Source organism: Saccoglossus kowalevskii, chromosome 13 (genome assembly GCF_978046115.1).
Source record: "Saccoglossus kowalevskii chromosome 13, keSacKowa6.1, whole genome shotgun sequence".
Lineage (NCBI taxonomy): Eukaryota > Metazoa > Hemichordata > Enteropneusta > Harrimaniidae > Saccoglossus > Saccoglossus kowalevskii.
The window spans coordinates 34,959,099-34,983,946 of NC_140653.1; the positions used below are offsets into that span (position 1 = coordinate 34,959,099).

At 39.2% G+C, this 24,848-nt stretch overlaps 1 protein-coding gene across 1 annotated transcript in view; it reads left to right on the forward strand.

Moving 5' to 3' along the window:
* Nucleotides 1-22,282, forward strand: part of LOC100371003 (ceramide transfer protein-like) — a 39,492-nt gene extending 17,210 nt beyond the window's left edge. Inside the window, exons 8-14 of the mRNA XM_085507267.1 lie at nt 11,735-11,821; nt 17,733-17,825; nt 17,943-18,041; nt 18,798-18,930; nt 19,372-19,571; nt 21,035-21,167; nt 21,506-22,282. Coding sequence (XP_085363393.1) covers nt 11,735-11,821; nt 17,733-17,825; nt 17,943-18,041; nt 18,798-18,930; nt 19,372-19,571; nt 21,035-21,167; nt 21,506-21,633 — 873 coding nt within the window. The 3' untranslated portion in view covers nt 21,634-22,282. The remainder of the gene's footprint in view (nt 1-11,734; nt 11,822-17,732; nt 17,826-17,942; nt 18,042-18,797; nt 18,931-19,371; nt 19,572-21,034; nt 21,168-21,505) is intronic.
* The last annotated feature ends 2,566 nt before the right edge of the window (nt 22,283-24,848 follow it).

The window sequence follows — 24,848 nt, forward strand, 5'->3', positions numbered from 1 at the left end:
GGCTTTATATGCTGGGTTACCATTGTCTGTATTCATTAGGTCATCATGGGCTGTATCTTTTGAGCTACCATGGTAATATCCATTGGGTCAGCATAGGATGTATATGATGGGTTACCATAGGCTGTATTTTTGCAGTTTGCAGTTAACTTGATGCATAGATGATCTTGGCTAATGCGTAGATTTGATTAGGTTTTGGTTGAAAACTCCATTGGGTTACCATGGGCTGTATCCATTGGGTTACCATGGGCTGTATATGTTGGGTTACCATGGGCTGTATCCATTAGGTTACCATGGGCTGTATATGTTGGGTGACCATGGGCTGTATCCATTGGGTTACCATGGACTGTATATGTTGGGTTACCATGGGTTGTATATGTTGGGTTACCATGGGCTGTATATGTTGGGTTACCATGGGCTGTATCCATTGGGTTACCATGGGCTGTATATGTTGGGTTACCATGGGTTGTATATGTTGAGTTACCATGGGCTGTATCCATTGGGTTACCATGGGCTGTATATGTTGGGTTAACATGGGCTGTATCCATTGGGTTACCATTGGCTATATATGTTGGGTTACCATGGGCTGTATCCATTGGGTTACCATGGACTGTATATGTTGGGTTACTATGGGTTGTATATGATGGGTTACCATGGGCTGTATATGTTGGGTTACCATGGGCTGTATCCATTGGGTTACCATGGACTGTATATGTTGGGTTACCATGGGTTGTATATGTTGGGTTACCATGGGCTGTATATGTTGGGTTACCATGGGCTGTATCCATTGGGTTACCATGGGCTGTATATGTTGGGTTACCATGGGTTGTATATGTTGAGTTACCATGGGCTGTATCCATTGGGTTACCATGGGCTGTATATGTTGGGTTAACATGGGCTGTATCCATTGGGTTACCATTGGCTATATATGTTGGGTTACCATGGGCTGTATATGTTGGGTTACCATGGGCTGTATCCATTGGGTTACCATGGACTGTATATGTTGGGTTACCATGGGCTGTATATGTTGGGATACCATGGGCTGTATATGTTGAGTTACCATGGGCTATATCATTGAGTTACCATGGGCTGTATATGTTGAGTTACCATGGGCTGTATATGTTGGGTTACCATGGGCTGTATATGTTGGGTTACCATGGGCTGTATCCATTGAGTTACCATGGGCTGTATATGTTGGGTTAACATGGGCTGTATCCATTGAGTTACCATGGGCTGTATATGTTGGGTTACCATGGACTGTATATGTTGGGTTACCATGGGCTGTATATGTTGGGTTACCATGGGCTGTATCCATTGGGTTACCATGGACTGTATATGTTGGATTACCATGGGTTGTATATGATGGGTTACCATGGGCTGTATATGTTGGGTTACCATGGGCTGTATATGTTGAGTTACCATGGGCTGTATATGTTGAGTTACCATGGGCTGTATCATTGAGTTACCATGGGCTGTATCCATTGAGTTACCATGGGCTGTATATGTTGGGTTAACATGGGCTGTATCCATTGGTTTACCATTGGTTGTATATGTTGGGTTACCATGAGCTGTATCCATTGGGTTACCATGGGCTTTATATGCTGGGTTACCATTGTCTGTATTCATTAGGTCATCATGGGCTGTATCTTTTGAGCTACCATGGTAATATCCATTGGGTCAGCATAGGATGTATATGATGGGTTACCATAGGCTGTATTTTTGCAGTTTGCAGTTAACTTGATGCATAGATGATCTTGGCTAATGCGTAGATTTGATTAGGTTTTGGTTGAAAACTCCATTGGGTTACCATGGGCTGTATCCATTGGGTTACCATGGGCTGTATATGTTGGGTTACCATGGGCTGTATCCATTAGGTTACCATGGGCTGTATATGTTGGGTGACCATGGGCTGTATCCATTGGGTTACCATGGACTGTATATGTTGGGTTACCATGGGTTGTATATGTTGGGTTACCATGGGCTGTATATGTTGGGTTACCATGGGCTGTATCCATTGGGTTACCATGGGCTGTATATGTTGGGTTACCATGGGTTGTATATGTTGAGTTACCATGGGCTGTATCCATTGGGTTACCATGGGCTGTATATGTTGGGTTAACATGGGCTGTATCCATTGGGTTACCATTGGCTATATATGTTGGGTTACCATGGGCTGTATCCATTGGGTTACCATGGACTGTATATGTTGGGTTACCATGGGCTGTATATGTTGGGTTACCATGGGCTGTATCCATTGGGTTACCATGGACTGTATATGTTGGGTTACTATGGGTTGTATATGATGGGTTACCATGGGCTGTATATGTTGGGTTACCATGGGCTGTATCCATTGGGTTACCATGGACTGTATATGTTGGGTTACCATGGGTTGTATATGATGGGTTACCATGGGCTGTATATGTTGGGTTACCATGGGCTGTATCCATTGGGTTACCATGGGCTGTATATGTTGGGTTACCATGGGTTGTATATGTTGAGTTACCATGGGCTGTATCCATTGGGTTACCATGGGCTGTATATGTTGGGTTAACATGGGCTGTATCCATTGGGTTACCATTGGCTGTATATGTTGGGTTACCATGGGCTGTATCCATTGGGTTACCATGGACTGTATATGTTGGGTTACCATGGGCTGTATATGTTGGGTTACCATGGGCTGTATCCATTGGGTTACCATGGACTGTATATGTTGGGTTACCATGGGCTGTATATGTTGGGATACCATGGGCTGTATATGTTGAGTTACCATGGGCTATATCATTGAGTTACCATGGGCTGTATATGTTGAGTTACCATGGGCTGTATATGTTGGGTTACCATGTGCTGTATATGTTGGGTTACCATGGGCTGTATCCATTGAGTTACCATGGGCTGTATATGTTGGGTTAACATGGGCTGTATCCATTGAGTTACCATGGGCTGTATATGTTGGGTTACCATGGGCTGTATATGTTGGGTTACCATGGGCTGTATATGTTGAGTTACCTTGGGCTGTATATGTTGAGTTACCATGGGCTGTATATGTTGGGTTACCATGGGCTGTATCCATTGGGTTACCATGGACTGTATATGTTGGGTTACCATGGGCTGTATATGTTGGGTTACCATGGGCTGTATCCATTGGGTTACCATGGACTGTATATGTTGGATTACCATGGGTTGTATATGATGGGTTACCATGGGCTGTATATGTTGGGTTACCATGGGCTGTATATGTTGAGTTACCATGGGCTGTATATGTTGAGTTACCATGGGCTGTATCATTGAGTTACCATGGGCTGTATCCATTGAGTTACCATGGGCTGTATATGTTGGGTTAACATGGGCTGTATCCATTGGGTTACCATTGGCTGTATATGTTGGGTTACCATGGGCTGTATCCATTGGGTTACCATGGACTGTATATGTTGGGTTACCATGGGCTGTATATGCTGGGTTACCATGGGCTGTATCCATTGGGTTACCATGGACTGTATATGTTGGGTTACCATGGGCTGTATATGTTGGGTTAACATGGGCTGTATCCATTGGGTTACCATTGGCTGTATATGTTGGGTTACCATGGGCTGTATCCATTGGGTTACCATGGACTGTATATGTTGGGTTACCATGGGCTGTATATGTTGGGTTACCATGGGCTGTATCCATTGGGTTACCATGGACTATATGTAGGGTTACCATGGGCTGTATATGTTGGGTTACCATGGGCTGTATACCTTGGGTTACCATGGGCTGTATATGTTGAGTTACCATGGGCTGTATATGTTGGGTTACCATGGGCTGTATATGTTGGGTTACCATGCGCTGTATCCATTGGGTTACCATGGGCTGTATATGTTGGGTTACCATGGGCTGTATATGTTGGGTTACCATGAGCTGTATCCATTGGGTTACCATGGGCTTTATATGCTGTGTTACCATTGTCTGTATTCATTAGGTCATCATGGGCTGTATCTTTTGAGCTACCATGGTAATATCCATTGGGTCAGCATAGGATGTATATGATGGGTTACCATAGGCTGTATTTTTGCAGTTTGCAGTTAACTTGATGCATAGATGATCTTGGCTAATGCGTAGATTTGATTAGGTTTTGGTTGAAAACTCCATTGGGTTACCATGGGCTGTATCCATTGGGTTACCATGGGCTGTATATGTTGGGTTACCATGGGCTGTATCCATTAGGTTACCATGGGCTGTATATGTTGGGTGACCATGGGCTGTATCCATTGGGTTACCATGGACTGTATATGTTGGGTTACCATGGGTTGTATATGTTGAGTTACCATGGGCTGTATCCATTGGGTTACCATGGGCTGTATATGTTGGGTTAACATGGGCTGTATCCATTGGGTTACCATTGGCTGTATATGTTGGGTTACCATGGGCTGTATCCATTGGGTTACCATGGACTGTATATGTTGGGTTACCATGGGCTGTATATGTTGGGTTACCATGGGTTGTATATGATGGGTTACCATGGGCTGTATATGTTGAGTTACCATGGGCTGTATCCATTGGGTTACCATGGGCTGTATATGTTGGGTTAACATGGGCTGTATCCATTGGGTTACCATTGGCTGTATATGTTGGGTTACCATGGGCTGTATCCATTGGGTTACCATGGGCTGTATCCATTGGGTTACCATGGACTGTATATGTTGGGTTACCATGGGTTGTATATGATGGGTTACCATGGGCTGTATATGTTGGGTTACCATGGGCTGTATCCATTGGGTTACCATGGACTGTATATGTTGGGTTACCATGGGTTGTATATGATGGGTTACCATGGGCTGTATATGTTGGGTTACCATGGGCTGTATCCATTGGGTTACCATGGGCTGTATATGTTGGGTTACCATGGGTTGTATATGTTGAGTTACCATGGGCTGTATCCATTGGGTTACCATGGGCTGTATATGTTGGGTTAACATGGGCTGTATCCATTGGGTTACCATTGGCTGTATATGTTGGGTTACCATGGGCTGTATCCATTGGGTTACCATGGACTGTATATGTTGGGTTACCATGGGATGTATATGTTGGGTTACCATGGGCTGTATCCATTGGGTTACCATGGACTGTATATGTTGGGTTACCATGGGCTGTATATGTTGGGTTACCATGGGCTGTATATGTTGAGTTACCATGGGCTGTATCATTGAGTTACCATGGGCTATATATGTTGAGTTACCATGGGCTGTATATGTTGGATTACCATGGGCTGTATATGTTGGGTTACCATGGGCTGTATCCATTGAGTTACCATGGGCTGTATCCATTGAGTTACCATGGGCTGTATATGTTGGGTTAACATGGGCTGTATCCATTGAGTTACCATGGGCTGTATATGTTGGGTTACCATGGGCTGTATATGTTGGGTTACCATGGGCTGTATATGTTGAGTTACCATGGGCTGTATATGTTGAGTTACCATGGGCTGTATATGTTGGGTTACCATGGGCTGTATCCATTGAGTTACCATGGGCTGTATATGTTGGGTTAACATGGGCTGTATCCATTGGGTTACCATTGGCTGTATATGTTGGGTTACCATGGGCTGTATCCATTGGGTTACCATGGACTGTATATGTTGGGTTACCATGGGCTGTATATGTTGGGTTACCATGGGCTGTATCCATTGGGTTACCATGGACTGTATATGTTGGGTTACCATGGGCTGTATATGTTGGGTTAACATGGGCTGTATCCATCGGGTTACCATTGGCTGTATATGTTGGGTTACCATGGGCTGTATCCATTGGGTTACCATGGACTGTATATGTTGGGTTACCATGGGCTGTATATGTTGGGTTACCATGGGCTGTATCCATTGGGTTACCATGGACTGTATATGTTGGGTTACCATGGGCTGTATATGTTGGGTTACCATGGGCTGTATACCTTGGGTTACCATGGGCTGTATATGTTGAGTTACCATGGGCTGTATATGTTGGGTTACCATGGGCTGTATCCATTGGGTTACTATGGGCTGTATATGTTGGGTTACCATGAGCTGTATCCATTGGGTTACCATGGGCTTTATATGCTGGGTTACCATTGTCTGTATTCATTAGGTCATCATGGGCTGTATCTTTTGAGCTACCATGGTAATATCCACTGGGTCAGCGTAGGATGTATATGTTGGGTTACCATAGGCTGTATTTTTGCAGTTTGCAGTTAACTTGATGCATAGATGATCTTGGCTAATGCGTAGGTTTGATTAGGTTTTGGTTGAAAACTCGTGCATATTAATTACCTAATTTGCATGAAAATTAGCTAATTTTTAGCTGTTCCATCACTGTTCCACTGATATCTAAAGAACCACTCATTGGGTTTTGATGAAACTTGATACATAGATGCTCTAGGACAGTGCGCATACCTGATTAGTTTTTTGAGTAGAAATTTTTTCCATATTAATTAGCTAATTTGCATAATGATTAGTCAATTTTCGGCATTTCCACTGATATCTCAGGTTCTAATCATCATATTTCAATGACACTTACATAAATACATAGGACAATGCACAGACAGATATTTGAAATATTAATTACCTAATTAATCAATTTTCGGCTTTTGATATTTCAAGTACTATTACTTCATTACTTTTCAATGAAACTTGGTACATAGATGCTCAAGAACAATGCAGAGACCTGATTAATTTTGGGCAAAAATGGGTACATATGTATCAACTAATTTGCATAATTAGTTAATTTCCGGCTTTCACACCGCAATCACATGTACTAATTATTCCATTTCAATGAAACTTGGTACATTGATGGTCTAGAACAATTCATGGACCTGGATTAAAATTAGATGATATTAATTACCTTATTCGCATAATTCATAATTTTATGTTTCTCATCACATTCCAATACAAACTTCGTATATAGATGGTCTGTGACAGTACTTATCTTAATTCAATGAATCTTGGTCCATATATACTCTAACACAATGTGATGATCTAATTAGTTTTAGATTTATATACATCTATAATAATTACTTCATTTGCATAATAATTACTTTTCAGCTTTCCACTAATTTAGTTAGGATTAATCATCACATTATAATGAAACTTGGTACATGTGCGCCCTGCAACAATATACAGACCTAAATTTATGCATAATAATTGCTTAATTTGTATAATGATTCATTTGGTTCATTGAGGTAATCTACAGACTAATTAATTAGACTAAACACCATGAATGAAAAATCAAATGTATTCTGTCTTGTTTCTCAAGTACCATTTGACAGATTTTGATGAAACATGGTACATAGATGCCCTGGGATAATGTGCAATGTGATACATGTATAAGCACTGTTGCTGATAAGGACATGCAAGTGGTGCTATAATTTTGTCTGACAAGATACATGATCAAAATATCATGTAATATACATGTATGGTTATTATTTCATTAAATAACTGTAGTTATGCCTATACTGGACTGTAGTTATGCCTAGACTGGACTGTAGCTATGCCTAGACTGGACTGTAGCTATGCATAGACTGGGTTGTAGTCATGCCAAGACTGGACTGTAGTTATGCCTAGACTGGACTGTAGCTATGCCTAGACTGGACTGTAGCTATGCATAGACTGGACTGTAGCTATGCCAAGACTGGACTGTAGTTATGCCTAGACTGGACTGTAGCTATGCCTAGACTGGACTGTAGTCATGCCTAGACTGGACTGTAGCTATGCATAGACTGGACTGTAGTTATGCCTAGACTGGACTGTAGTTATGCATAGACTGGGGTTGTAGTCATGCCTATACTGGACTGTAGCTATGCCTCGACTGGACTGTAGCTATGCCTAAACTGGACTTTAGTTATGCCTAGACTGGACTGTAGTTATGCCTAGACTGGACTGTACTTAAGCCTAGTCTGGACTGTAGTTATGCCTAGACTGAACTGTAGCTATGCCTAGACTGGACTGTAGTCATGCCTAGGCTGGACTGTAGTCATGCCTAGGCTGGACTGTAGTCATGCCTAGACTGGACTGTAGTCATGCCTAGACTGGACTGTAGTCATGCCTAGACTGGACTGTAGCTATGCATAGACTGGACTGTAGTTATGCCTAGACTGGACTGTAGTTATGCATAGACTGGGTTGTAGTCATGCCAAGACTGGACTGTAGTCATGCCTATACTGGACTGTAGTCATGCCTAGGCTGGACTGTAGTCATGCCTAAACTGGACTGTAACTATGCCAAGACTGGACTGTAGTCATGCCTAGACTGGACTGTAGTCATGCCTAGGCTGGACTGTAGTCATGCCTAGACTGGACTGTAGCTATGCCTAGACTGGACTGTAGCTATGCCTAGACTGGACTGTAGCTATGCCTAGACTGGACTGTAGCTATGCTAAGACAAGACTGGACTGTAGTCATGCCTAGACTGGACTGTAGTCATGCCTAGACTGGACTGTACTTATGCCTAGACTGGACTGTAGTTATGTCTAGACTGGACTGTTGTTATGCCTAGACTGGACTGTAGCTATGCCTAGACTGTAGCTATGCCTAGACTGGACTGTAGCTATGCTAAGACAAGACTGGACTGTAGTCATGCCTAGACTGGACTGTAGTTATGCCTAGACTGGACTGTAGCTATGCCCAGACTGGACTGTAGTTATGCCTAGACTGGACTGTAGTTATGCCTAGACTGGACTGTAGTTATGCCTAGACTGGACTGTAGCTATGCCTAGACTGAACTGCAGTTATGCCTAGACTGGACTGTAGCTATGCCTAGACTGGACTGTAGCTATGCTAAGACACGACTGGACTGTAGTCATGCCTAGACTGGACTGTAGCTATGCCTAGACTGGACTGTAGCTATGCCTAGACTGGACTGTAGTCATGCCTAGGCTGGACTGTAGTCATGCCTAGACTGGACTGTAGTCATGCCTAGACTGGACTGTAGCTATGCCTAGACTGGACTGTAGCTATGCCGAGACTGGACTGTAGTCATGCCTAGACTGGACTGTAGCTATGCATAGACTGGACTGTAGTTATGCCTAGACTGGACTGTAGTTATGCATAGACTGGGTTGTAGTCATGCCAAGACTGGACTGTAGTCATGCCTATACTGGACTGTAGCTATGCCTCGACTGGACTGTAGCTATGCCTAAACTGGACTGTAGTTATGCCTAGACTGGACTGTACTTATGCCTAAACTGGACTGTAGTTATGCCTAGACTGGACTGTAGCTATGCCTAGACTGGACTGTAATTATGCCTAAACTGGACTGTAATTATGCCTAGACTGGACTGTAGTTATGCCTAGACTGGACTGTAGCTATGCCTAGACTGGACCGTAACTATGCCTAGACTGGACCGTAACTATGCCTAGACTGGACTGTAGCTATGCCTAGACTGGACTGTAGCTATGCCTAAACTGGACTGTAACTATGCCAAGACTGGACTGTAGTCATGCCTAGACTGGACTGTAGCCATGCCTAGACTGGACTGTAGTCATGCCTAGGCTGGACTGTAGTCATGCCTAGACTGGACTGTAGCTATGCCTAGACTGGACTGTAGCTATGCCTAGACTGGACTGTAGCTATGCCTAGACTGGACTGTAGTTATGCCTAGACTGGACTGTAGCTATGCCTAGACTGGACTGTAGCTATGCTAAGACAAGACTGGACTGTAGTCATGCCTAGACTGGACTGTAGTCATGCCTAGACTGGACTGTAGTTATGTCTAGACTGGACTGTTGTTATGCCTAGACTGGACTGTAACTATGCCTAGACTGTAGCTATGCCTAGACTGGACTGTAGCTATGCTAAGACAAGACTGGACTGTAGTCATGCCTAGACTGGACTGTAGTTATGCCTAGACTGGACTGTAGCTATGCCCAGACTGGACTGTAGTTATGCCTAGACTGGACTGTAGTTATGCCTAGACTGGACTGTAGTTATGCCTAGACTGGACTGTAGCTATGCCTAGACTGAACTGTAGTTATGCCTAGACTGGACTGTAGCTATGCCTAGACTGGACTGTAGCTATGCTAAGACACGACTGGACTGTAGTCGTGCCTAGACTGGACTGTAGCTATGCCTAGACTGGACTGTACTTTTGCCTAGACTGGACTGTAGCTATGCCCAGACTGGACTGTAGCTATGCCCAGACTGGACTGTAGTTATGCCTAGACTGGACTGTAGTTATGCCTAGACTGGACTGTAGCTATGCTAAGACAAGACTGGACTGTAGTCATGCCTAGACTGGACTGTAGCTATGCCTAGACTGGACTGTAGCTATGCCAAGACTGGATGTAGCTATGCCTAGACTGGACTGTACTTATGCCTAGACTTTACTGTAGTCATGCCTAGACTGGACTGTAGTATGCATTTATGTAATATAACTAATTTGTCTATTGTAACAACTTACTTGAGTCGCATGTTATATGCAGTAGTTGTGTTCACGTTACACAAAGTAAGGGCTAAGATTTAAGCTGATTTAGGCTTATCTAGCATATTTGCATTTTGGCTAGACCCAATTGCGTCTATGCACAGGGAGGGCCAGTCGTTAACACGGGCTAAGGGGCGCCATCAGTTTGTGACCTTTGGCAAGCTGCTATTTACGAACGAAAAATGGATGACACGCGCGAGGTTCTATCTCTGCTGCTGACATGTTTCGTTCTAATTTTGAAGCGACATGCACAGGAACGCGAGAGAAGACGGTCCCAGCTGATTTGGATGCACAGAAACAGTATACAAAGGCGTAACAGAATACAGAGTTTTATTAATGCATGTCGTAGACAGCAAACCAATTTTATTTTGTCTACGATTGGAGCTGCTGTACGCTCTACTACAGTGGCCCGATCAGTGTGGACGCGTGTACACTGAGCTCGGTTGCCATTTTGGGAATGAGAAAATTGGATATATTTGATCACATGCATAATGTTCACACTCAAAGGTCGCTGCAGAGGGCGCTTAGCCCTGGGCTAAGCGTTCGCGCACACTTCGTTAGCCCGTGCTAAGGGTCTAGATCGCGTCTTAAATTCGGATCAGATTTAACCCGTACTTAGCATTCCTTAGCCCGTGCTAAGCGGTCATGCACGTTTGCTTAGCATGGGCTAAGGAATTTGACCTCTTTGCCCGTGCTAAGGAACTGTGAGTGAACACAACTAGTATAACATATATCATGTTACAGGAAACAGAAAGGCATAATATTATCATTATTAAAAATTTTAACCTGTTCATAAGCTTTGTGTCAAGATAATTCTATAACACGATATGAAAGATAATTTATGTCAAGAAGTTGCTATGGTATTGAAAACAGACAAATTATTATAATTAGGCCATGTTAAAAATATAAATATTTAATGTGAAAGACGATGAATGATGGAAATTTAATGTGCGGAATGGAATACAAATGAATTTTTTATTTTATTAAACTTTTGAATTAAAATTAAGATTTTTATGTCAATTGTAGTTAGATTTGATTCTGATCACATTGTCACTGTATTCCCCTGTCATGTTACTTCCTATGGTTTAGCATTGCTAATGAAACTGACATTCACAGGTGTGTTTAGTATTCACAGCTCATATCTCTACATCTCCATGTGTCTTTGTCACATGATTCTCTTGGATTTGATGCAGACATATCTACCATGCCTTTTCAATAACAGTGGGTTTTGTAACGGAGAGTACAACATGGAAATATTATCAAGATTCAAGAATGAGTTTTGTTTTGGTTTATCAATGTGTGCTTCTTTGCAGGAGGGACCACACTCTGTGATTAAAGATGAAGAGTTCTTTGATGCAATGGACGCTGCATTGGATAAGCGAGATAAGGAAGAGGAGTTGGTAAGTTAATAAGTTAATTAATTAATTTGTGTATATTGTTTAGAAGAACATAATCTCATGGTTATTTGTTTAAATGCTATAATTTTTCCCGCACAAATATTTTTTTAAATACGGAAACATTTTAATATACAGGTTTATTTAGTGAAGGATGAAAGGATAGCTGTAATAGATTTTAATTCACTACCTAGAGTTTTTTAATTTTTCATTAGTTTTCTCAAAATTTTTTGTTATACAGACCTGCCAGAAAGCACATTTAATTTGATTGTTTTCATAATTAAAAATAACAATTTCGGGTAACATTGCATGTTCTCTTTAAAATATATACTAAATTTAAGATTAACTAGACTAAGTGTATTTTAGTAAAAAAAAAATGGTTGATTTGTGTTCAGTTTTTATGTGAGCGAAAATTCCCATAGTTAAAACTATGGGAGCGTGCTCTATTGCACCTCATTAAAATTTCACGTAAAGCATGTGCAAATTTGAACCAATTGGAAAGCTGAAAGTTTTTCGATTATTGGCGAATTAATTTTTCCCTCGCAATGCGGAAGTGAGTTAAAATGCGATCTGTTAACGCTGAATTAAAAAAAAAAAAACATTGTTTTTTCCTAAAAGCTGTTGATTCGCAATATTCAAAACGTAAACTGAGGGTGGAGGAAGTATTCAAACCTTTCACGGTCGCCAACAAGTCATGTCGAAGAATAGTTTTGTTTTGTTACCTTGCCCGTACCATCAAAGATGGAAGCGAAAGGTATATTAAGGGAAAAATTTTGTCCGGCGTTGTCGTTGTTGTCGTCGTTAATAATTGTTATTGTGTGCATAATAACTTTACTAATTCTATTCCAAACTTTACCAAACTTGGTCACCTTATTCATCAGTATAAAGTCTTCCCTGAGTTTGTACAACAGATGTCCTGTATGAAAATATCATGCAAAAATTAAGAAAATCTGATAAAATATTTTGACTGTTTCTACTTGACTGATCACTGGTGATACACATCAAAGGTCACTGATCTCAGTGGAAATATGCATTGTTGTATGTGTTCAATGAAGCAAATGATTTATCTTGTAATAATATCCTTGGTAATGTATCTCAGAATCCCATACTGGGTTTCAAAACCAACTCATGGAGAGATTGCACAGTCTGATACACATTTGCAAACCTACATGTACCAATAAAATCTTTACAGAAAACAAGATGTCAGAAAATCAATATAAGCATTCCTATGAACTGGGTGCCTAACTTTGATCAAGATTGAAGCTAATAGAAAATCTGTTTAGTTCAAAGTTATCAAATCAAAAACAATACATAAAAAATACATTAAAAGCAAAACATTTCATCCACATTTTAAAAAGAAAATTATTCTAAAATATATGTATTCTGTATTTGACAAACAGTTCATTCGACAAATGAAAACTCACAGGAATATGTTTCAGCTATTAGAACAGAATGATAGAGTTTTTATAATACTAGTTTAAAAAACACACTTCAAAGATTGCAGTGTTTGAAGATGTAGATTTTCAGGCAGCAACAGTACTGTTGACTTCTCCCTCCACTGGACACCAACTAACTATTTAAGTTGATTTGCATACAAAGCAGAGCTTGCAACATGATAGCTATTCATAAAGGGTGTTGGACTAAGCCAGCTAAAATTTTCTGTTATCTTGCATGTTTTATGAATCTATTCACATCTAAATGCAGCACTTTTTTTTTGCAATGAGACATTTGTTTTTATACTAAAATATCTGAATTACTTTGAATAAAGCTGGAAATTATGTCCCTTAAAATAATTAAACAAATAAGGCACCAAAGCTTTTGTAAGATATTTACATCTTTTAAGGACATTCGGTAGACTGATTCCCCACTGTTGGTTCAAAATTAATTATGACAATGCATATTTATGTTGAATCAAACTATGATACAGGGAATTATATTATATAACAAAGAGCAAGGTCACCAGAGTTCAACTATGTTTTTTTTTAGCTCCGCTGTCGACTTTGTCGAGCGGAGCTTATCATACATGTATGAGTGATTGTCCGCTGTCCGTCGTCCGTGTCAATGTTTTACTTTTTCGACTTCTTCTTGAAAACTACAAGCCTGAATGCTTTGATACTTGGTGTATATGTACCTTGGGTAGACCTCTCTCAGATTTGTTCATTTCATGATCATATCTTCAATTCTCTAATTTTGGTGAATATTTTTGTCATTTTTGGTAAAAAGTGATATTTTCTTGTTAAAAACCACAATCATTTATGGTCAAAAATACCCTGAATATTATTACACTTCCTGACATAGATAGCTAATAATGAATAAAAGAAACTGGACAGTTCTGCCTGACTCCACTTTGCAAGGTGAAAAATTGAGATGCATGGCTATTGTTCGTAACACAACTGGGGATATCTGTATATAAAATTTTAATCCACTTACAGAGCCCATCGCCAAAATTAAAAGCCTGAAGTGACCGAAGGAAGTCCCACCTAATGGATTCAAATGCTTTGTCGAAATCGATAAAAAGCATTATGCCACAGATTTTTTTAAGATTTCCTAAATGAAAAATATCATTAATGAGACGAATATTTTGGCCAATATACCTACCCCGGATATATCCAGTTTGATCTGGGTCAATAATTCTATCTAAAACCGTGTGAAGTCTATTTGCAATTAATTTAGTTAAAATTTTATAGTCTGTATTTAAGACAGAAATTGGTCGCCAATTTTATAAATACCTTAAATCCTTATCTTTTTTTTGGAATAAGTGTAATAATTCCTCTTTTTTGTTCAATCGATACTTCCCCGGTGTGGAGTGAGTAGAGAAAGCTATTATAAACCAGGTCTTTAATGTATTCCCAAAAATGTTTATAAAATTCAGTAGTAAGCACATCAGTGCCTGGAGATTTACCAACAAGCAGGGTTTCAAGGGCTTGGGTACACTCTTCCATTGAAATATGCTTATCACAAGATAATTTCTGAGTATCAGTCAATTGAATAATGCCAGACTGGTTAATAAATATATCTACCGAATTGTGAGTAAAATCAGAATCATTGAGGTGCACCTCCTGTTCAGAACAAAGATTTTGGTAAAATTTGCACTGCTCATCTAGAATAAATTTGGGGTCAGTAATAATATTATCTGAATTGTCAAAAAGTTTACTAATTGATTTTAATTTTGCATTTCTTTCCTCAAGCGAAATATATTACTTATTGTTCTGTTCTCCTTCCTCCATCCACTGTGCTCTGGATCTAATCACGGCACCATTTGTATAATGCCGATTTATATCATCCAATTCGCGACAAACAACGTCGTGCCTCTCTTTTGCATTCAAATCATATGAAACGGATGGTAATGTTTCCAAATGCTCTAACTCATTATATAACATTCTTTCCTTTTTTCTATATTTACGAGATCTATCAATCGAAAAATAAATACAGAACTGTCTGATGTCACACTTAACAAGATCCCATAATAGACATTTGTTTTCTACATTAGCATATTTCTGTTTACTTTCATTAATGATACGGATCACAGACTCATGGAAATCATCGTCCTGAAGTAGACTGGAATTAAATTTTCACAAACCTTTACCTCTGGGGTATTCAACATTATAATGTAAACGGAAATAAATAAGACTGTGTTCTGTCGAAGAATAGTTTGCTCGCTCACACCCCATTAAAAAACTAATACTCAAAAGAAATATGGATTACTTTAGTAGTGGGGTTCATCTTGAGTAAATAACAGAATAGTAAAGGTGTGAACCATGTTCTGTATGTTTGCCCGCCATGGCCTCTGAAATTAATGCGAGTTTTCTCGTAAAAGCAGGAATTAAACTACTGTACTAATCACGATTATTATGCAATGAAATACACTTTTTACATGCATATTTTAATAAATTTCATCGATGCTTGGCAAAACACCCTGGGCCTATACTCGGGGATGCCCTCAACTCGTTAAACGTCTAAAAACAGAGGGGGTAGGCTTATACTCCAGGAGAGGCTTATGCTTGGGGAAGTACGATAATTTTTATTTAAACACATTGAGTTATGCCGAAAATTAGAGAATTGTCAGAAGGGAAAATTTAAGCACTGTACACAGAGGGAGTTTCTACCAGGGAAATCTCAAGAAGACTTGGAATTTCTGAAGGCTCCATACATTTCAACATGCTGAAACTTTGTCTGCAAGAAAGTATGGGAAATCATTGTTGATCAGGTTGACAAAACGCGATTAGGGCTGAAGTTATCTTGTCAGACAAATCTAAGTGTACGGTGTTTCGTAGCCATGAAAGTCGGAGACCAGGTGAAGAGTACAAGTTGAAGTGTTTTAAAACTTTGATTTACTACATTTGGTGGTGGAAGCGTCATGGTGTGTGGGTGTTTACCGGCTACCAATGTACCGACGACCATGAATTGATGAAAACTTTGATTTACTACATTTGGTGGTGGAAGCGTCATGGTGTGTGGGTGTTTACCGGCTACCAATGTACCGACGACCATGAATTGATGAAAACTTTGATTTACTACATTTGGTGGTGGAAGCGTCATGGTGTGTGGGTGTTTACCGGCTACCAATGTACCGACGACCATGAATTGATGAAAACTTTGATTTACTACATTTGGTGGTGCAAGCGTCATGGTGTGTGTGGGTGTTTACCGGCTACCAATGTACCGACGACCATGAATTGATGAAAACTTTGATTTACTACATTTGGTGGTGGAAGCGTCATGGTGTGTGGGTGTTTATCGGCTACCAGCTTAAGATCGCTAGTCAATGTACCGACGACCATGAATTGATGGAAATATTTGGATATCCTGCAAAACGACAGTCGGCCCCAAGACTTGTTGGACCCAATTTTTATTTTGGGCAGAATAATGTCACCATTAACACACCATTGGCAGTGAAGGATTTTCTAAATAATCAAAAAAACTATGGATTTTTTTTTCGGCAACTTCACCACATTGAATTGGCCTGCACAGTCTCCAGATTTGAACCCTATTAAGATCCTTTGGGAGTTGTTTTTATTGTGTGTAAGAATGCAATTTTGAATCACTGCAGATCTGTTTAGATTGACATTAAAACACTTTATTTTGTGAGGACATGTAAAACTTGTGTTTATATAATAACAGATTATCATCATCGCTTGTTTACAGCAATATTCTCAATGACGCTATCTGCAATATTTTCTAATTCTAGTATCATGTTTACACAAATAAATATTAGGCTTTGACAATAATAATCCATTTCTTGTGAATTTATTATTAAATTTTATTTCTTTTGTGTATTTTCTGCCCTCTCTTCAATAGTACATCATGTTTCATGCACATAAAAAATAGAGTAGATAGAATGGAAAGGGACTGTGTTATTTTCAATGACTTTTTATATAAAAAAATGTTGTTCATCCTCCACCATTGTAAACTGTTACCTAGAGAGCTGTGTGTTTTTAATTGTTTGATAAATGTTTTAATGGGTTTCTGTTGTTGATATTTGACTGGCAATCAATTATGCAATAGGTGATTATTTTGTCATTCCTATTAAAACTTGATTTTTTACATGACAATATTGTTACTGTCCATTGTGTGTTCCGACCTGTCGCTTGCAACATTTCAAAAGGGCAAGGCTATTACAGTTTTCCTATGTTTTCTAGTTTGGTGGGATGTTTTTAGTCATTTTTTTTTTTATAAAATGTGTCTACAGATTATTTTAATACTTGGTGTGTAGGTGCTGTGGTGGTGACCTCATTTAGATCTATGCAAATATTGGCTTCTATTTTCACATCTGTATCTGTGATGTTGTACTGTTTATAAACACATTGAAGTTATATGTTATTTGTTTTGATAGATTTGGGTTTTAGAATACTAAGACAAAATGAGACATTAATTATAGTGTTGTCACAATGGTAATATTTCTCTTATCACTACACAGAATGACAAGTTACAGACACACATTCAACCCGTCCAGCACCAAGTACCAGTTCCTGTTAAAATGAAAGGCGAAAGACATTGGCTCTCTGAAGAGGTATGTGTGTCAAACTATGTGACAGTTGATATGTGTATACATACATTACTTTGTATTGTGATAATATCTCAGCATAGATTTTAAGAATAACATGTTATTTTATTGTTTACTCTGTAGTGTGATAAAAAGGTGGATGAAGCAATTAAGTATGTCTTTGAAGATTTACACGGTGAAGAAGGAACGTGGCAATTAGTTCATGAAGAAGGTGAAATGAAGGTAAATTGTTATTCAATGGAGATTAGTAATCTACTTTTACTGCCCCAGGTAGACATGCCAAGGTTAATAACTACCTATGAAGGTCAATAATGAACTCTTAAATGCTCTCCAAAAAGAAATATCAAAGGTAATATGGCCTTCGATAGTGGGTTAATTAAACTAAGCACAATATTTCAATCCTCAGAGGTTTTTATTACACATTGCTTTATTTTTCTTGATCTTTTGTCATGAAATTTCAAAGAAATAAACAATTTTAGCTAAAAATACTACTTACTGAATGACACTATGTTTAGTTACAATAAAAGAAAGTCGTAAGATACACATAAACATTGTATTTTTTGTTTTTACCCATATAGTTTGCAATTTTATAGTACAGTAGTCTGTATAAAAGAGACAACTTTATAGTAAAGTAGTCTGTGTAAAAGAGACAACTTTATAGTAAAGTAGTCTGTGTAAAAGTGTGAATAATTCATTACAGATAAAATTGATTTCTAGAATGTGAACAGCAAAAATACAGGTGTCAGATTTGTCACATATTGCCATTGATTATGTTATTTGTTAGTAGTGAATCTTTGTGTGACTTAGATGCATCTTGTTTACAATGTTATGGAGATAATTATGCTGTTTTTGTTTATTAAGTTGCATATTTCAAAACTAGTGGTTATGGATTGACCAATCACATTCCAGTATTTTGATGTAGTGACATTGTTCTGTCCTGAACAGGATATTGATACTATTGTTGTTTGCATCTTACAGGTATATCGTAGTGAACAGGAGATTGATGGAATTGTTATAGATCCCCTCAAAGCTGTACACAGAGTACAAGGGATATCTGCACATGAAATGTGTTATTACTTTTTCGATGGTGGTTGTAGAATGGAGTGGAATGGTAAGTAACAAACTATTTCACAAATAACAAATTGACAACCATAGTGCTGTTTGCTATAGATAACATACAGATTTGTGTGGCCTGTATAAAATGTGTTAACGCATTGACAACCATAGTACTGTATGCTACAGATGCCCAAATTTTTCTTATATTCTTAAATATTTCTGGAAATGAATCCTAATTTTGGAGCCAACAGAACAAAAATTGAGTAAATTTTCTGATTTTACTCAAAACAATCTGGCTATGTTTTTCCCAATCTTCTGAAGGAAAGTGCAGACTATGACTGGTGGGAAAAAGTTAAGATCAGCATTATGTTGTTTAGAAAGCTCCTAGAATGTGATTTTTAATCTAAAATGTTTTGTGTTTGAAATATGATATGAGTGAGATAGAGACAATTATGTGCTGTTGAACTTTAACATTTTTTTTTATTTATCACTGCAGTGACTTTAGAATATGGTGAGGTCATTGAACCTTTGAGCGATGATTGTTTGATCTGGCATGAGACCATAAAGCGAGTATGGCCCACTGCACAAAGAGATTGTGTTTATTGTTCCCATTTTAGAAAACTTTCCATGGATGATGGCAATGATCCTGGCACCTATCTAGTCTGTAATTTTTCAATTGATCATCCGGATCTACCGGTAAGTCGTGTTTGGTTTGCTGTATCAGTATCCTCACAATAGTTAGAAGAGTTTATCACTGGTCGCCCCATTGTAATGTTAGATAGTCCTTCAGGTTCAGTTGGTGCTGTCATGGTAACATTCAAACATGTAGAGCAATGCAATTTCAAACAAACACATGTACAGCTGTCTTTCATACTGCAAGTAACTGTGAATCCTAGGACTATGGGTCATGTCAGTTTGACTCCCTAGGACCTTGATCCAAGTCTCTGTGACTCCCTAGGACCATAATGCAAGTCACTGTGACTCCCTAGGACCTTTTTGCAAGCTACTCTGACTCCCTAGGACACTGATGCAAGTCACTGTGACTCCCTAGGACCATAATGCAAGTCTCTGTGACTCCCTAAGACTTTGGTGCAGGTCACTATGACTCCCTAAGACCTTGGTGCAAGCCACTTTGACTTCCTAGGACCCTGATGCAAGTCACTATGACTCCATAGGACCCTAATGCAAGTCTCTGTGACTTCCTAAGACTTTGGTGCAGGTCACTATGACTCCCTAAGACCTTGGTGCAAGCCACTTTGACTTCCTAGGACCCTGATGCAAGTCACTATGACTCCCTAGGACCCTAATGCAAGTCACTGTGACTCCCTAGGACCTTTTTGCAAGCTACTCTGTCACTCTAGGACCCTGATGCAAGTCACTGTGACTCCCTAGGACCCTAATGCAAGTCTCTGTGACTCCCTAAGACTTTGGTGCAGGTCACTATGACTCCCTAAGACACCCTAAGACCTTGGTGCAAGCCACTTTGACTTCCTAGGATCCTGATGCAAGTCACTATGACTCCCTAGGACCCTAATGCAAGTCTCTTTGACTCCCTAAGACTTTGGTGCAGGTCACTATGACTCCCTAAGACCTTGGTGCAAGCCACTTTGACTTCCTAGGACCCTGATGCAAGTCACTATGACTCCCTATGACCCTAATGCAAGTCACTGTGACTCTCCACCCTGATGCAAGCTCTGGACCATGTCACTGACTCACTAGGACCTTGGTGCAAGCCAATGTGACTTCCGAAAGGACACTGGTGCAAATCACTGTGACTTCCTAGGAGCCTGGTTCAAGCCACTGTGACACCTTATAACCCCCCTATGACCCTGGTGCAAGTTACTGTGACTCCTTAAAGCCCTGGTGCAAGTTACTGTGACTCCTTAAGGCCCTGGTGCAAGTTACTGTGACTCCTTAAGGCCCTGGTGCAAGTTACTGTGACTCCTTAAGGCCCTGGTGCAAGTTACTGTGACTCCTTAAGGCCCTGGTGCAAGTTACTGTGACTCTCTGGGTCCCTGGTGCAAGCCACTTTAACTTCCTGCCCTATAATTGAGTAAACAATGTTTCACTACTACAGAATTAGCACAAATATAATGAACAAAACTTTATTTGTTGTATTTTCTGGATCATGCATTTTTAATGTTTTATTTCTATTGCAGATTAGCAGTAAATGTGTGCGAGCCAAAATCAATATAGGAATGTTTTGTCAAACTATTATTGATCCCCCAGTTGCTAAAGGTGAAGAAGTGCCAAGGGAGAATGTTTGGTGTAAAATAACATACACAGCCCATGGTGAGTGGTGACAGTGACTGAAGTTCGGTCGTTATTGAATGCAGGGAATAAAAAACCTGCACTCCATTTGTAATAACATCCTAAATACTTGGTATGTGTCTGAAACGAGATTTCTATCTATATACCTATGAGAAAAGGTTACTTCCTGTACGAAAGAAAACATAGTCGCTACTGTCGTTATTGCTTTTGCTATTGATTTACTTTTGTGGTTGTATCATAAATACTTAATTTTAGCAAAAATTGCATGTTTATATGATTTGAATAATTAATATCTGATCTCAATTTTACTTGACTATTTGATGGCTAAAGTTCTCATGATATATATGCTTTATTTACAGTGAATCCTGGTGGATGGGCTCCAGCATCTGTGCTACGTGCAATGTATAAGCGTGAATACCCACGCTTCCTCAGAAAATTTTCATCTTATGTCGGAAAGCGTGTGGAAGATAATGAAGTGATGTGGTAGAGTCCAAGTAATGACAACAATTAGCTGATATTTATTGAAGAAAATTTCTTCTTATTCACCTAGTATGTTTGTAGTAGAGATCCCTTATGACAGAGTAGTGCTGTGTTAATGTGTGTGACTTGAGAACCCTAGACTCACTATACAGAGAGCGAGAATTATCCCTCGTAACTAGAGAATGTTTGTAAGAGTCCACTGTTCAATGATATCTCACTGTGTATGTATTACAGCAATTTAAACATTCTGAGATTAGTCATGAAATCTTTTTTGTACAACCAATTAAAGAGCCGTTAGAGCTGCAACTTTGAATGTTTTGGACTTCCAAAGTAATATGTTATTTACAGTAACTATTTTAATTTATTATGAAAAAAACATTTTGCACAGAATCTCTATATGTTCGAATAATAATATGCAGGTATATCTGTATTCTGAGGGAAGTTAAAAGTCACTGTGACTTTCTGTCTTAAGTACTCCTGTCTTGAGTACCCAGCTGTAGTGCCCACTTCTTATTTTTTTTTTTGAAATATGTCTCACTAAATGTTTGCTGTTTATAATACTGTCCTGCCAAAAGGTGACTGAATCAACTGCCAAACAATAAATGATATTATGATTTGTACAAATTATTAATAAAGATACTTCTAATGTCCCTTTATGATGACATTTTCTGTGGATGATGTAATTACTTCTATAGCACATTGAAATCAACAACCATGCTGCTATGGAAATAGAACATTGTAATCAATAAGTTCATCATCATGAGCTTGGTCACACCTCATTTGTTATTGTATCTTCTGTTTAGCATTGTCTGTGATGAAATGAGTTCTTCTTAGCTAGTCACATGGGATTGATTGTCTTTATCCTGTTATGAATTTGAAACAACAAATTTTTTATTAGTTCCCGTTCGAAGTCCGAAAACGGGGACTTATAATTCGGTCTCCGTCCGTCCGTCCGTGCGTGCGTATGCGCGTCCGTCCGGAGTCATATCTCAGAATCCCTTGGGTCGATTCTGTTCATTCTTTGCATGTGCCTAGTACTTTATGTGGGACATATGCACATGCAGTGGTTTAGCGATTCGATTCAAAATGACCGACTGGCAGCCATCTTGTTTTTTGAAAATGTTGTATTTTGGACATGCTTTGTCAGTTTTCATTCAAACTTGGTACATAGATTATACATGTTAGGATACATGTCCATGACGATTTATTTCACAATTGGATCAAAGATGGCCAACTGGCAGACATCTTGTTTTTTGAAAATGTTGTATCTTGGACATGCTTTGTCAGTTTTTATTCAAATTTAGTACATAGATCATACATGTTAGGATACATGTCCCTGACCGTTCGTGAGTTCGTGAGTCTGTCTGTCTGTCTGTCCGTCCGTCCGTGCGTCAGTCTGTCCAGAGTCATATTTCAGAATCCTGTGGACGAATTCCGTTCATTCTTTGCATGTGCCTAGTATCTTATGTGGGACATATGCACATGCAGTGGTTTAGAGATTTGATTCAAAATGGCCGACTGGCAGCCATCTTGTTTTTTGTAAAATGTTGTATTTTGGACATGCTTTGTCAGTTGTCATTCAAACTTGGTACATAGATTATTCATGTTAGGATACATGTCCATAACGATTTATTTCGCAATTGGATCGAAGATTTTATGCGGTATCTTGTCAGTTTTCATTCAAATTTGGCACATACATGTACTTTATACATGTTAGAATGCATGTCCATGACAATTTGTTTCAAAATCTAGTCAAGGATGGCCTTACTACTATATTTCCACAATTTATGTACCATTTTCATTCGAATTTGGTACATACATCATATACATATCAGTGTGTTTCATAATCAGATCAAAGATGGCCGAATAATGGCTGTTTTTATTTTTGGCCATATTACTATTACACGGAACAGTGTTTTGATGTAAATAAACAATCTGTTGTATACGCCACTTGGAACTCAAGTTTCAAGGACATGCTCGCGACAACCCCTGCGCTTTAATATGACGAGCACAAAGAGAACTTTCAAACATTTAACGGGAACTGTGTCATTTTCAATGACTTGTTGAGTGAGTTTTCAATGGAAAATATTTTACGATTATAAAAGTGGAAGCTTGTTATTACAATGTGATTTATCTCCCATGATGCATTGCCATATGGCGCAACTGGTTGGGCAAAATTACTGGCGCCTCTGACACAACAGAAAACCATACTTTGATCTCGTGATCTTGAAAAACCTCTTACTATACTTTTTGTAATTCGTTAAAATGAAATTAATTGAAAGTGTGCATCTTTTGAGCACATTACTGTTTATATACACAATATATCAAATTTTATAAACAAAATGAAGGAAATCTGCCACTTTTATGTTTCAAGTTACCTATATAGTCCAATTTTATTTTATCTCAAAGACCTACATGTACCTCCGCAGCACTCGACAAACTGACTCAGAATCCCTACAAAATCAATCCTGTCATGGTTCAGTAACATACTCAGTAAAGGCAAAACCTTTTCTCCCATGATGCATTGCATATATGCTCAGTAACATACTCAGTAAAGACAACACTTTTTCTCCCATGATGTATTGCGTATATGCTCAGTAACATAGTCAGTAGAGGCAAAACTTGTTCTACCATGATGCATTGCGTATATGCTCAGTAACATATTCAGTAGAGGCAAAACTTGTTCTACCATGATGCATTGCGTATATGCTCAGTAACATATTCAGTAGAGGCAAAACTTGTTCTACCATGATGCATTGCGTATATGCTCAGTAACATACTCAGTAGAGGCAAAACTTTTTCTACCATGATGCTTTGCATATATGCTCAGTAACATACTCAGTAGAGGCAAAACTTGTTCTACCATGATGCATTGCGTATATGCTCAGTAACATACTCAGTAGAGGCAAAACTTGTTCTACCATGATGCATTGCGGATATGCTCAGTAACATACTCAGTAGAGGCAAAACTTGTTCTACCATGATGCATTGCGTATATGCTCAGTAACATACTCAGTAGAGACAAAACTTGTTCTACCATGATGCATTGCGTATATGCTCAGTAACATACTCAGTAGAGGCAAAACTTGTTCTACCATGATGCATTGCGTATATGCTCAGTAACATATTCAGTAGAGGCAAAACTTGTTCTACCATGATGCATTGCGTATATGCTCAGTAACATACTCAGTAGAGGCAAAACTTTTTCTACCATGATGCTTT